This window comes from Oncorhynchus mykiss, chromosome 6 (genome assembly GCF_013265735.2).
Source record: "Oncorhynchus mykiss isolate Arlee chromosome 6, USDA_OmykA_1.1, whole genome shotgun sequence".
NCBI lineage: Eukaryota > Metazoa > Chordata > Actinopteri > Salmoniformes > Salmonidae > Oncorhynchus > Oncorhynchus mykiss.
The window spans coordinates 91,314,361-91,331,163 of NC_048570.1; the positions used below are offsets into that span (position 1 = coordinate 91,314,361).

At 44.1% G+C, this 16,803-nt stretch overlaps 1 protein-coding gene across 1 annotated transcript in view; it reads left to right on the top strand.

Moving 5' to 3' along the window:
* The window catches only part of LOC110514654, a 49,564-nt gene that overhangs the window by 20,702 nt on the left and 12,059 nt on the right, over positions 1–16,803 (top strand). Inside the window, exons 3-5 of the mRNA XM_036981802.1 lie at positions 7,274–7,456; positions 8,984–9,097; positions 9,409–9,531. Coding sequence (XP_036837697.1) covers positions 7,274–7,456; positions 8,984–9,097; positions 9,409–9,531 — 420 coding nt within the window. The remainder of the gene's footprint in view (positions 1–7,273; positions 7,457–8,983; positions 9,098–9,408; positions 9,532–16,803) is intronic.

A 16,803-nucleotide genomic window follows, 5' to 3' on the forward strand; every position in this document is an offset into this window, starting at 1 on the left:
CATATGATAACATCCTGTATATGATAACATCCTGTATATGATAACATCCTGTATATGATAACATCCTGTATATGATAACATCCTGCATATGATAACATCCTGTATATGATAACATCCTGCATATGATAACATCCTGTATATGATAACATCCTGCATATGATAACATCCTGTATATGATAACATCTACATATGATAACATCCTGTATATGATAACATCCTGCATATGATAACATCCTGCATATGATAACATCCTGTATATGATAACATCCTGTATATGATAACATCCTGTATATGATAACATCCTGTATATGATAACATCCTGTATATGATAACATCTACATATGATAACATCTACATATGATAACATCCTGTATATGATAACATCCTGTATATGATAACATCCTGTATATGATAACATCTACATATGATAACATCCTGTAGATGATAACATCCTGCATATGATAACATCCTGCATATGATAACATCCTGTATATGATAACATCCTGCATATGATAACATCCTGTATATGATAACATCCTGTATATGATAACATCCTGCATATGATAACATCCTGTATATGATAACATCCTTCATATGATAACATCCTGCATATGATAACATCCTGTATATGATAACATCCTGCATATGATAACATCCTGTATATGATAACATCCTGTATATGATAACATCCTGCATATGATAACATCCTGTATATGATAACATCCTGTATATGATAACATCCTGTATATGATAACATCCTGTATATGATAACATCCTGCATATGATAACATCCTGTATATGATAACATCCTGTATATGATAACATCCTGCATATGATAACATCCTGTATATGATAACATCCTGTATATGATAACATCCTGTATATGATAACATCCTGTATATGATAACATCCTGTATATGATAACATCCTGTATATGATAACATCTACATATGATAACATCCTGTATATGATAACATCCTGTATATGATAACATCCTGTATATGATAACATCCTGTATATGATAACATCCTGCATATGATAACATCCTGTATATGATAACATCCTGCATATGATAACATCCTGTATATGATAACATCCTGCATATGATAACATCCTGTATATGATAACATCTACATATGATAACATCCTGTATATGATAACATCCTGCATATGATAACATCCTGTATATGATAACATCCTGTATATGATAACATCCTGCATATGATAACATCCTGTATATGATAACATCCTGTATATGATAACATCCTGTATATGATAACATCCTGCATATGATAACATCCTGCATATGATAACATCCTGTATATGATAACATCCTGTATATGATAACATCCTGTATATGATAACATCCTGTATATGATAACATCCTGTATATGATAACATCTACATATGATAACATCCTGTATATGATAACATCCTGTATATGATAACATCCTGTATATGATAACATCCTGTATATGATAACATCCTGCATATGATAACATCCTGTATATGATAACATCCTGCATATGATAACATCCTGTATATGATAACATCCTGCATATGATAACATCCTGTATATGATAACATCTACATATGATAACATCCTGTATATGATAACATCCTGCATATGATAACATCCTGCATATGATAACATCCTGTATATGATAACATCCTGTATATGATAACATCCTGTATATGATAACATCCTGTATATGATAACATCCTGTATATGATAACATCTACATATGATAACATCTACATATGATAACATCCTGTATATGATAACATCCTGTATATGATAACATCCTGTATATGATAACATCCTGCATATGATAACATCCTGTATATGATAACATCCTGCATATGATAACATCCTGTATATGATAACATCCTGTATATGATAACATCCTGCATATGATAACATCCTGCATATGATAACATCCTGTATATGATAACATCCTGTATATGATAACATCCTGTATATGATAACATCCTGTATATGATAACATCCTGTATATGATAACATCTACATATGATAACATCCTGTATATGATAACATCCTGTATATGATAACATCCTGTATATGATAACATCTACATATGATAACATCTGCATATGATAACATCTGCTGGTTCACTGAGTAAGACATCCTGTATATGATAACATCCTGTATATGATAACATCTACATATGATAACATCTGCATATGATAACATCTGCTGGTTCACTGAGTAAGACATCCTGTATATGATAACATCCTGTATATGATAACATCTACATATGATAACATCCTGTATATGATAACATCTACATATGATAACATCCTGTATATGATAACATCTGCTGGTTCACTGAGTAAGACATCCTGTATATGATAACATCCTGTATATGATAACATCCTGTATATGATAACATCCTGTATATGATAACATCCTGTATATGATAACATCCTGCATATGATAACATCTACATATGATAACATCCTGTATATGATAACATCCTGTATATGATAACATCCTGCATATGATAACATCCTGTATATGATAACATCTGCATATGATAACATCCTGTATATGATAACATCCTGCATATGATAACATCCTGTATATGATAACATCTGCTGGTTCACTGAGTAAGACATCCTGTATATGATAACATCCTGTATATGATAACATCCTGTATATGATAACATCCTGCATATGATAACATCCTGTATATGATAACATCCTGCATATGATAACATCCTGTATATGATAACATCCTGTATATGATAACATCCTGTATATGATAACATCCTGTATATGATAACATCCTGCATATGATAACATCCTGTATATGATAACATCCTGCATATGATAACATCCTGTATATGATAACATCCTGTATATGATAACATCCTGTATATGATAACATCCTGTATATGATAACATTTGCTGGTTCACTGAGTAAGACATCCTAGACCTGGTTGTGTTCCAGATGGAGCCCTATCTCCTTTACAGGGCACTACTTTTGACCAGGGCCTATAGGGCTATTTAGGGTGCAGGGGGCCATTTGGGATGCATCTCTATGCCTACATCCGTCAGAGATACTCGAAAACACAAGCCACCTCCGCTGTGATATGTGATTGGAAGGAAGCATTTGTCAGGGATTCCATGAAGTGGCGTTCTGTTCTGTTAAATCACGCCACACCACGTTTCTTTACCTAGATGGCATGATTCTCTTCAAACAACATCAGTCTGTCATGTTAGTTTATTTAGTTCACAGAGGGAAAATGAGGAGTGAACGAAAGTTTAAGTTACTTTCAACACAGCTTTGTGTGTGTGTGTGCGTGCGTGTGTGAGTGTGTCTGGGTGTGTGTGTGTGTCTGTGTGTGTGCGTGAGTGTGTGTGTGTGTGAGTGTGTCTGGGTGTGTGTGTGTGTCTGTGTGTGTGCGTGAGTGTGTGTGTGTGTGAGTGTGTCTGGGTGTGTGTGTGTGTGTGTCTGTGTCTGTGCATGTGCGTGACCGTCACATTTACCTATTCATCCCAGACAGATAGACCCATGAAGGGGAGAGTGGGAGTGCACTGCACCAGGGCACGTGGAGAGAGGACATCTATTGTGAAATGAGATGCAGCCCTTGATGTTTATTTAACTGTGGGTGGGAAGGTAGAGAGACGAGCGTTAGTTTCGATGTCAGTCTACGTCAGTACCTTTAGGGCGGTCTCTATCGGTGGCCCTGTATATATATATATATATATATATATGTCTGTACCTCCGTCTCTTAACTAAACAACACCGGCAGAGAGAAACACTGATCTAACACACTACTGTACACCTCTCAGCTGACAACTCTATTGGTACAAGGATGCAGGCAGAGGAATACAACTGTAGAGGTGAGCTGGGCTTCTTCTCCATATAGTGCTGAGGAAAGATACAACCACGGGGCTAGATTGTAGGTGGTTATTGTAGCTAGTTAGTGTAGGTATTGTAGGTAGGTATTTTAGGTAGTTATTGTAGGTATTTTAGGTAGTTATTGTAGGTATTTTAGGTAGTTATTGTAGGTATTTTAGGTAGTTATTGTAGGTATTTTAGGTAGTTATTGTAGGTATTTTAGGTAGTTATTGTAGGTATTTTAGGTAGTTATTGTAGGTATTTTAGGTAGTTATTGTAGGTATTTTAGGTAGTTATTGTAGGTATTTTAGGTAGTTATTGTAGGTATTTTAGGTAGGTATTGTAAGTATTTTAGGTAGGTATTTTAGGTAGGTATTGTCGGTAATAATTGTAGGTAGTTATTGAGGTAGGTATTGTAGGTAGTTATTGTAGGTAGGTATTGTAGGTAGGTATTTTAGGTAGGTATTGTAAGTATTTTAGGTAGGTATTTTAGGTAGTTATTGTAGGTAGTTATTGAGGTAGGTATTGTAGGTAGGTATTTTAGGTAGTTATTGAGGTAGGTATTGTAGGTAGGTATTGTAGGTAGGTATTGTAGGCAGGTATTGTAGGTAGTTATTGAGGTAGGTATTGTAGGCAGGTAGATGGTTGGTGTTGTAGGTAGATAGATGGTTGGTATTGTAGGTAGGTAGATGGTTGGTATTGTAGGTAGGTATTTTAGGTAGTTATTGAGGTAGGTATTGTAGGTAGGTATTGTAGGCAGGTAGATGGTTGGTGTTGTAGGTAGATAGATGGTTGGTATTGTAGGTAGGTATTGTAGGTAGGTATTGTAGGTAGTTATTGAGGTAGGTATTGTAGGCAGGTAGATGGTTGGTATTGTAGGTAGGTATTGTAGGTAGTTATTGAGGTAGGTATTGTAGGCAGGTAGATGGTTGGTGTTGTAGGTAGATAGATGGTTGGTATTGTAGGTAGGTAGATGGTAGTTATTGAGGTAGGTACTGTAGGTAGTTATTGAGGTAGGTTTGTAGGCAGGTAGATGGTTGGTGTTGTAGGTAGATAGATGGTTGGTATTGTAGGTAGGTAGATGGTAGTTATTGAGGTAGGTACTGTAGGTAGTTATTGAGGTAGGTATTGTAGGCAGGTAGATGGTTGGTGTTGTAGGTAGATAGATGGTTGGTATTGTAGGTAGGTACTGTAGGTAGTTATTGAGGTAGGTATTGTAGGCAGGTAGATGGTTGGTGTTGTAGGTAGATAGATGGTTGGTATTGTAGGTAGGTAGATGGTTGGTATTGTAGGTAGGTACTGTAGGTAGTTATTGAGGTAGGTATTGTAGGCAGGTAGATGGTTGGTATTGTAGGTAGGTAGATGGTTGGTATTGTAGGTAGGTATTGAGGTAGGTATTGTAGGCAGGTATTGTAGGTAGTTATTGAGGTAGGTATTGTAGGCAGGTAGATGGTTGGTGTTGTAGGTAGATAGATGGTTGGTATTGTAGGTAGGTAGATGGTTGGTATTGTAGGTAGGTACTGTAGGTAGTTATTGAGGTAGGTATTGTAGGCAGGTAGATGGTTGGTGTTGTAGGTAGATAGATGGTTGGTATTGTAGGTAGGTACTGTAGGTAGTTATTGAGGTAGGTATTGTAGGTAGTTATTGAGGTAGGTATTGTAGGCAGGTAGATGGTTGGTGTTGTAGGTAGATAGATGGTTGGTATTGTAGGTAGGTAGATGGGGACAATAAAAGGCCACACTAAAATATGCACTTTTGTCATATTGTACAACGCAATGCCACAGATGTGTCAGGTTTTGAGGGAGCGTGCAAATGGCATGCAGACTACAGGAATGTACACCAGAGCGGTTGCCAGAGAATTGAATGTTCATTTCTCTACCATAAGCCGCCTCCAACGATGTTTTAGAGAATTTGGCAGTACGTCCAATCGGCCTCGTTAACCACGCCAGCCCAGGACCTCCACATCCGGCTTCTTCACCTGTAGGATCGTCTGAGACCAGCCACCCAGACAGCTGATGAAACTGTGGGTTTGTCTGAGACCAGCCACCCAGACAGCTGATGAAACTGTGGGTTTGTCTGACACCAGCCACCCAGACAGCTGATGAAACTGTGGGTTTGTCTGAGACCAGCCACCCAGACAGCTGATGAAACTGTGGGTTTGTCTGACACCAGCCACCCAGACAGCTGATGAAACTGTGGGTTTGTCTGAGACCAGCCACCCAGACAGCTGATGAAACTGTGGGTTTGTCTGAGGCCAGCCACCCAGACAGATGATGAAACTGTGGGTTTGTCTGAGACCAGCCACCCAGACAGCTGATGAAACTGTGGGTTTGTCTGAGACCAGCCACCCAGACAGCTGATGAAACTGTGGGTTTGTCTGAGACCAGCCACCCAGACAGCTGATGAAACTGTGGGTTTGTCTGAGACCAGCCACCCAGACAGCTGATGAAACAGTGGGTTTGTCTGAGACCAGCCACCTGGACAGCTGATGAAACTGTGGGTTTGTCTGAGACCAGCCACCCAGACAGCTGATGAAACAGTGGGTTTGTCTGAGACCAGCCACCTGGACAGCTGATGAAACTGTGGGTTTGTCTGAGACCAGCCACCCAGACAGCTGATGAAACTGTAATAAAGCTCTTTTGTGGGGGAAAAAAATATTCTGATTGGCTGGGCCTGGTTTCCCAGTAGATGGACCTGGCTCCCAAATGGGTGGGCCGACGTCTCCCTGGTCCACTCATCATGTGGGTAGACCCTGTCATGTGAAATCCATAGATTAGGGCCTAATGAATTTATTTAAATGAACTGATTTCCTTTGGGGGGAAAAAAGTCCTTATGTGAACTGTAACTCAACTGTAAAATCATTGACATTTTTTTGCATGTTGCGTTTATATATTGTCTCAGTATAATATGCTATCTCATATTGTGTAATCTGTCTGTTGTTTTGTTATACCCCGAAGAAGACCAAAACACAGTGATGTTAATCCTCTTACATCTATTTCTACAGATCTCAAAGAGTGGTTGAACATTGTTTGTGATTGATATCCTATATAATATAATATGCTATCTCATATTGTGTAATCTGACTGTTGTTTTGTTATACCCCGAAGAAGACCAAAACACAGGGATGTTAATCCTCTTACATCTATTTCTACAGATCTCAAAGAGTGGTTGAACATTGTTTGTGATTGATATCCTATATAATATAATATGCTAACTAATATTGTGTAATCTGACTGTTGTTTTGTTATACCCCGAAGAAGACCAAAACACAGTGATGTTAATCCTCTTACATCTATTTCTACAGATCTCAAAGAGTGGTTGAACATTGTTTGTGATTGATATCCTAAATAATATAATAGGCTAACTAATATTGTGTAATCTGACTGTTGTGTGTTGTCCGTCGTCCAGGTAAGGAGATGGTGGATTACATCACTAGGTACCTGACCACCATCAGAGAGAGGAAGGTGACCCCAGGCCCAGAGGTGAAGCCTGGCTATATGAGAGAGCTGCTGCCAGACAGCGCCCCCACTGACCCGGAGGACTGGGACTGTATCTTCAGGGACATAGAGAAGGTCATCATGCCTGGGGTACGTTATGTTCACACATGATATACTCAGCAAAAAAAGAAACGTCCCTTTTTCAGGACCATGTCTTTCAAAGAGAATTCCTAAAAATCCAAATAACGTCACAGATCATTGTAAAGGGTTTAAACATTGTTTCCCATGCTTGTTCAATGAACCATAAACAATTAATGAACATGCTCCTGTCGAACGGTTGTTAAGACACTAACAGCTTACAGACCGTAGGCTATTAATGTCACAGTTATGAAAACTTAGGACACTAAAGAGGCCTTTCTACTGACTCTGAAAAACACCAAAAGAATGATGCCCAGGGTCCCTGCTCATCTGCGTGAACATGCCTTAGGCATGCTGCAAGGAGGCATGAGGACTGCAGATGTGGCCAGGGCAATAAATTGCATTGTCCATACTGTGAGACGCCTAAGACAGTGCTACAGGGAGACAGGACGGACAGCTGATTGTACAGGATCGGTACATCCGAACATCACACCTGCGGGACAGGTACAGGATGGCAACAACAACTGCCCGAGTTACACCAGGAACGCACAATCCCTCCATCAGTGCTCAGACTGTTCGCAATAGGCTGAGAGTGGCTGGACTGAGATCTTGTAGGCCTGTTGTAAGGCAGGTCCTCACCAGACATCACCGGCAACCACGTCGCCTTTGGTGGTGGAGGGTCCGTCATTTTCTGGGGCGGTGTGTCACAGAATCATCGGACTGAGCTTGTTGTCATTTCAGGAAATCTCAACGCTGTGCGTTACAGGGAAGACATCATCCTCCCTCATGTGGTACCCTTCCTGCAGGCTCATCCTGACATCACCCTCCAGCATGACAATGCCACCAGCCATACTGATCGTTCTGTGCATGATTTCCTGCAAGACAGGAATGTCAGTGTTCTGCCATGGCCAGTGAAGAGCCCAGATCTCAATCCCATTGAGCACGTCTGGGACCGGATCGGAGGGTGAGGGCTAGGGTCATTCCCCCCCAGAAATGTCCGGGACCTTGCATGTGCCTTGGTGGAAGAGTGGGGTACAGTCTCACAGCAGGAACTGACAAATCTGGTGCAGTCTATGAGGAGATGCACTGCAGTACTTAATGCAGCTGGTGGCCACACCAGATACTGACTGTTAATGTTGATTTTGACCCCCCTTTGTTCAGGGACACATTATTCAATTTCTGTTAGTCACGTGTCTGTGGAACTTGTTCAGTTTATGTCTCAGTTGTTGAATCTTGTTATGTTCATACAAATATGTACACATGTTAAGTTGAAAATAAAAATTAACAGAAGATAAACACAGTTGACAGTGAGAGGACGTATCTTGCCGAATGACTATGAGACGTTACCAGGACCATTGTGGATCAAACATCGATTGTTCACTGTAACTTGTTCACTGTAACTTGTTCACTGTAACTTGTTCACTGTAACTTGTAAGGATATTCTGTCACCCAAAGTATATTTCTGGCGGCACTAATGATGGAGTGTGTGTGTGTGTGTGTGTGTGTGTGTGTGCGTGCGTGCGTGCGTGTGTTGGTCAGGTGGTCCACTGGCAGAGCCCCTACATGCATGCGTACTATCCAGCCTTGACCTCCTGGCCCTCCATGTTAGGAGACATGTTGGCTGACGCCATCAACAACATCGGATTCACCTGGGTAACTGTCTTACCACGTCAAACTTCATTTACACTTTGTGTGGAACCACACAAAATTAACTCACTTAATCATCCAACTCAACTTTTGGTTTAAAGACTCGAATATCATGTTTGTTTAAAAAATATATATTTCCTGGTAACACATTAACTGTGACATCAAGTTTGTGAGTTTTTTTTTTATCTATTAAGTTACTTTGGATACAATAATCTGCTACAGAAAACCTGTGCAGGAAATCCTATAGTGGTGTGATATTATAATTGTAATGACTATTTATGATAGAATAACATGATGTTGTTGTGTGTTGGGTCCAGGCCTCCAGCCCGGCGTGTACAGAGCTGGAGATGAACGTGATGGATTGGTTGTGTAAAGCTCTTGGTCTCCCCACATTCTTCCTCCATCACCACCCAGAAAGCACCGGGGGAGGAATACTGCAGGTAGGATAGATACACCTGGATACACCTGACCATACTCACCTTACAGTACCAACTAGACAGCACCAGGGGAGGAATACTGCAGGTAGGATAGATACACCTGGATACACCTGACCATACTCACCTTACAGTACCAACTAGACAGCACCAGGGGAGGAATAGGCAGGTAGGATAGATACACCTGACCATACCTGACCATACCTGACCATACTCACCTTACAGTACCAACCAGACAGCACCGGGGGAGGAATAGGCAGGTAGGACAGATACACCTGACCATACTCACCTTACAGTACCAACTAGACAGCACCAGGGGAGGAATACTGCAGGTAGGATAGATACACCTGACCATACCTGACCATACTCACCTTACAGTACCAACCAGACAGCACCGGGGGAGGAATACTGCAGGTAGGATAGATACACCTGGATACACCTGACCATACTCACCTTACAGTACCAACTAGACAGCACCAGGGGAGGAATAGGCAGGTAGGATAGATACACCTGACCATACCTGACCATACTCACCTTACAGTACCAACTAGACAGCACCAGGGGAGGAATACTGCAGGTAGGATAGATACACCTGACCATACCTGACCATACCTGACCATACTCACCTTACAGTACCAACTAGACAGCACCAGGGGAGGAATACTGCAGGTAGGATAGATACACCTGACCATACCTGACCATACTCACCTTACAGTACCAACCAGACAGCACCGGGGGAGGAATACTGCAGGTAGGATAGATACACCTGGCCATACTCACCTTACAGTACCAACTAGACAGCACCAGGGGAGGAATACTGCAGGTAGGATAGATACACCTGACCATACCTGACCATACCTGACCATACTCACCTTACAGTACCAACTAGACAGCACCAGGGGAGGAATAGACAGGTAGGATAGATACACCTGGATACACCTGACCATACCTGACCATACTCACCTTACAGTACCAACTAGACAGCACCGGGGGAGGAATAGGCAGGTAGGATAGATACACCTGGATACACCTGACCATACCTGACCATACTCACCTTACAGTACCAACCAGACAGCACCGGGGGAGGAATACTGCAGGTAGGATAGATACACCTGACCATACTCACCTTACAGTACCAAATAGACAGCACCGGGGGAGGAATACTGCAGGTAGGATAGATACACCTGGATACACCTGACCATACTCACCTTACAGTACCAACTAGACAGCACCAGGGGAGGAATACTGCAGGTAGGATAGATACACCTGACCATACCTGACCATACCTGACCATACTCACCTTACAGTACCAACCAGACAGCACCAGGGGAGGAATAGACAGGTAGGATAGATACACCTGACCATACCTGACCATACTCACCTTACAGTACCAACTAGACAGCACCAGGGGAGGAATAGACAGGTAGGATAGATACACCTGACCATACCTGACCATACTCACCTTACAGTACCAACCAGACAGCACCAGGGGAGGAATACTGCAGGTAGGATAGATATACCTGACCATACTCACCTTACAGTACCAACTAGACAGCACCGGGGGAGGAATACTGCAGGTAGGATAGATACACCTGACCATACTCACCTTACAGTACCAACTAGACAGCACCAGGGGAGGAATACTGCAGGTAGGATAGATACACCTGACCATACTCACCTTACAGTACCAAATAGACAGCACCGGGGGAGGAATAGGCAGGTAGGATAGATACACCTGACCATACCTGACCATACTCACCTTACAGTACCAACCAGACAGCACCGGGGGAGGAATACTGCAGGTAGGATAAATACACCTGACCATACCTGACCATACTCACCTTACAGTACCAACTAGACAGCACCAGGGGAGGAATACTGCAGGTAGGATAGATACACCTGACCATACCTGACCATACTCACCTTACAGTACCAACTAGACAGCACCAGGGGAGGAATAGGCAGGTAGGACAGATACACCTGACCATACTCACCTTACAGTACCAACTAGACAGCACCGGGGGAGGAATACTGCAGGTAGGATAGATACACCTGACCATACCTGACCATACTCACCTTACAGTACCAACTAGACAGCACCAGGGGAGGAATAGGCAGGTAGGACAGATACACCTGACCATACTCACCTTACAGTACCAACTAGACAGCACCGGGGGAGGAATACTGCAGGTAGGATAAATACACCTGGATACAACTGACCATACTCACCTTACAGTACCAACTAGACAGCACCAGGGGAGGAATACTGCAGGTAGGATAGATACACCTGACCATACCTGACCATACTCACCTTACAGTACCAACTAGACAGCACCAGGGGAGGAATACTGCAGGTAGGACAGATACACCTGACCATACTCACCTTACAGTACCAACTAGACAGCACCAGGGGAGGAATAGACAGGTAGGACAGATACACCTGACCATACTCACCTTACAGTACCAACTAGACAGCACCAGGGGAGGAATAGACAGGTAGGATAGATACACCTGACCATACCTGACCATACTCACGTTACAGTACCAACTAGACAGCACCGGGGGAGGAATAGGCAGGTAGGACAGATACACCTGACCATACTCACCTTACAGTACCAACTAGACAGCACCAGGGGAGGAATACTGCAGGTAGGATAGATACACCTGACCATACCTGACCATACCTGACCATACTCACCTTACAGTACCAACTAGACAGCACCAGGGGAGGAATACTGCAGGTAGGACAGATACACCTGACCATACTCACCTTACAGTACCAACTAGACAGCACCAGGGGAGGAATGCTGCAGGTAGGACAGATACACCTGGATACACCTGACCATACTCACCTTACAGTACCAACTAGACAGCACCGGGGGAGGAATGCTGCAGGTAGGACAGATACACCTGGATACACCTGACCATACTCACCTTACAGTACCAACTAGACAGCACCAGGGGAGGAATACTGCAGGTAGGATAGATACACCTGACCATACCTGACCATACCTGACCATACTCACCTTACAGTACCAACTAGACAGCACCGGGGGAGGAATACTGCAGGTAGGATAGATACACCTGACCATACCTGACCATACTCACCTTACAGTACCAACCAGACAGCACCAGGGGAGGAATAGACAGGTAGGATAGATACACCTGGCCATACCTGACCATACCTGACCATACTCAACTTACAGTACCAACTAGACAGCACCAGGGGAGGAATAGGCAGGTAGGACAGATACACCTGACCATACTCACCTTACAGTACCAACTAGACAGCACCAGGGGAGGAATACTGCAGGTAGGATAGATACACCTGACCATACCTGACCATACTCACCTTACAGTACCAACTAGACAGCACCGGGGGAGGAATACTGCAGGTAGGATAGATACACCTGACCATACTCACCTTACAGTACCAACTAGACAGCACCAGGGGAGGAATACTGCAGGTAGGATAGATACACCTGACCATACTCACCTTACAGTACCAACTAGACAGCACCAGGGGAGGAATAGGCAGGTAGGACAGATACACCTGGATACACCTGACCATACTCACCTTACAGTACCAACTAGACAGCACCAGGGGAGGAATGCTGCAGGTAGGACAGATACACCTGGATACACCTGACCATACTCACCTTACAGTACCAACTAGACAGCACCGGGGGAGGAATAGGCAGGTAGGATAGATACACCTGACCATACCTGACCATACTCACCTTACAGTACCAACCAGACAGCACCGGGGGAGGAATACTGCAGGTAGGATAGATACACCTGGATACACCTGACCATACTCACCTTACAGTACCAACTAGACAGCACCGGGGGAGGAATAGGCAGGTAGGATAGATACACCTGACCATACTCACCTTACAGTACCAACTAGACAGCACCAGGGGAGGAATACTGCAGGTAGGATAGATACACCTGACCATACCTGACCATACCTGACCATACTCAACTTACAGTACCAACTAGACAGCACCGGGGGAGGAATACTGCAGGTAGGATAGATACACCTGGATACACCTGACCATACTCACCTTACAGTACCAACTAGACAGCACCAGGGGAGGAATAGGCAGGTAGGATAGATACACCTGACCATACCTGACCATACCTGACCATACTCACCTTACAGTACCAACCAGACAGCACCGGGGGAGGAATAGGCAGGTAGGACAGATACACCTGACCATACTCACCTTACAGTACCAACTAGACAGCACCAGGGGAGGAATACTGCAGGTAGGATAGATACACCTGACCATACCTGACCATACCTGACCATACTCACCTTACAGTACCAACCAGACAGCACCGGGGGAGGAATACTGCAGGTAGGATAGATACACCTGACCATACCTGACCATACTCACCTTACAGTACCAACTAGACAGCACCAGGGGAGGAATACTGCAGGTAGGATAGATACACCTGGCCATACTCACCTTACAGTACCAACTAGACAGCACCAGGGGAGGAATAGACAGGTAGGATAGATACACCTGACCATACTCACCTTACAGTACCAACCAGACAGCACCAGGGGAGGAATACTGCAGGTAGGATAGATACACCTGACCATACCTGACCATACCTGACCATACTCACCTTACAGTACCAACTAGACAGCACCGGGGGAGGAATAGGCAGGTAGGATAGATACACCTGACCATACTCACCTTACAGTACCAAATAGACAGCACCGGGGGAGGAATACTACAGGTAGGATAGATACACCTGGATACACCTGACCATACCTGACCATACTCACCTTACAGTACCAACCAGACAGCACCGGGGGAGGAATACTGCAGGTAGGATAGATACACCTGACCATACTCACCTTACAGTACCAAATAGACAGCACCGGGGGAGGAATACTGCAGGTAGGATAGATACACCTGGATACACCTGACCATACTCACCTTACAGTACCAACTAGACAGCACCAGGGGAGGAATACTGCAGGTAGGATAGATACACCTGACCATACCTGACCATACCTGACCATACTCACCTTACAGTACCAACTAGACAGCACCAGGGGAGGAATAGACAGGTAGGATAGATACACCTGACCATACCTGACCATACTCACCTTACAGTACCAACCAGACAGCACCGGGGGAGGAATACTGCAGGTAGGATAGATACACCTGACCATACCTGACCATACCTGACCATACTCACCTTACAGTACCAACTAGACAGCACCAGGGGAGGAATACTGCAGGTAGGACAGATACACCTGACCATACTCACCTTACAGTACCAACTAGACAGCACCAGGGGAGGAATACTGCAGGTAGGATAGATACACCTGACCATACCTGACCATACTCACCTTACAGTACCAACCAGACAGCACCGGGGGAGGAATACTGCAGGTAGGATAGATACACCTGACCATACCTGACCATACCTGACCATACTCACCTTACAGTACCAACTAGACAGCACCGGGGGAGGAATACTGCAGGTAGGATAGATACACCTGACCATACCTGACCATACTCACCTTACAGTACCAACTAGACAGCACCGGGGGAGGAATACTGCAGGTAGGATAGATACACCTGACCATACCTGACCATACCTGACCATACTCAACTTACAGTACCAACTAGACAGCACCAGGGGAGGAATACTGCAGGTAGGATAGATATACCTGACCATACTCACCTTACAGTACCAACCAGACAGCACCGGGGGAGGAATAGGCAGGTAGGACAGATACACCTGACCCTACTCACCTTACAGTACCAACTAGACAGCACCAGGGGAGGAATACTGCAGGTAGGATAGATACACCTGACCATACCTGACCATACTCACCTTACAGTACCAACTAGACAGCACCAGGGGAGGAATACTGCAGGTAGGATAGATACACCTGACCATACCTGACCATACCTGACCATACTCACCTTACAGTACCAACCAGACAGCACCAGGGGAGGAATACTGCAGGTAGGATAGATACACCTGACCATACCTGACCATACTCACCTTACAGTACCAACTAGACAGCACCGGGGGAGGAATACTGCAGGTAGGATAGATACACCTGACCATACCTGACCATACTCACCTTACAGTACCAACTAGACAGCACCAGGGGAGGAATACTGCAGGTAGGATAGATACACCTGACCATACCTGACCATACTCAACTTACAGTACCAACTAGACAGCACCAGGGGAGGAATACTGCAGGTAGGATAGATATACCTGACCATACTCAACTTACAGTACCAAATAGACAGCACCGGGGGAGGAATAGGCAGGTAGGATAGATACACCTGACCATACCTGACCATACTCACCTTACAGTACCAAATAGACAGCACCGGGGGAGGAATAGGCAGGTAGGATAGATACACCTGACCATACCTGACCATACCTGACCATACTCACCTTACAGTACCAACTAGACAGCACCGGGGGAGGAATAGGCAGGTAGGATAGATACACCTGGATACACCTGACCATACCTGACCATACTCACCTTACAGTACCAACCAGACAGCACCGGGGGAGGAATACTGCAGGTAGGATAGATACACCTGACCATACTCACCTTACAGTACCAACCAGACAGCACCGGGGGAGGAATACTGCAGGTAGGATAGATACACCTGACCATACTCACCTTACAGTACCAAATAGACAGCACCGGGGGAGGAATACTGCAGGTAGGATAGATACACCTGGATACAACTGACCATACTCACCTTACAGTACCAACTAGACAGCACCAGGGGAGGAATACTGCAGGTAGGATAGATACACCTGACCATACCTGACCATACCTGACCATACTCACCTTACAGTACCAACCAGACAGCACCAGGGGAGGAATAGACAGGTAGGATAGATACACCTGACCATACCTGACCATACTCACCTTACAGTACCAACCAGACAGCACCGGGGGAGGAATACTGCAGGTAGGATAGATACACCTGACCATACCTGACCATACTCACCTTACAGTACCAACTAGACAGCACCAGGGGAGGAATACTGCAGGTAGGATAGATATACCTGACCATACTCACCTTACAGTACCAACTAGACAGCACCAGGGGAGGAATACTGCAGGTAGGATAGATATACCTGACCATACTCACCTTACAGTACCAACTAGACAGCACCGGGGGAGGAATACTGCAGGTAGGATAGATACACCTGACCATACCTGACCATACTCACCTTACAGTACCAACCAGACAGCACCAGGGGAGG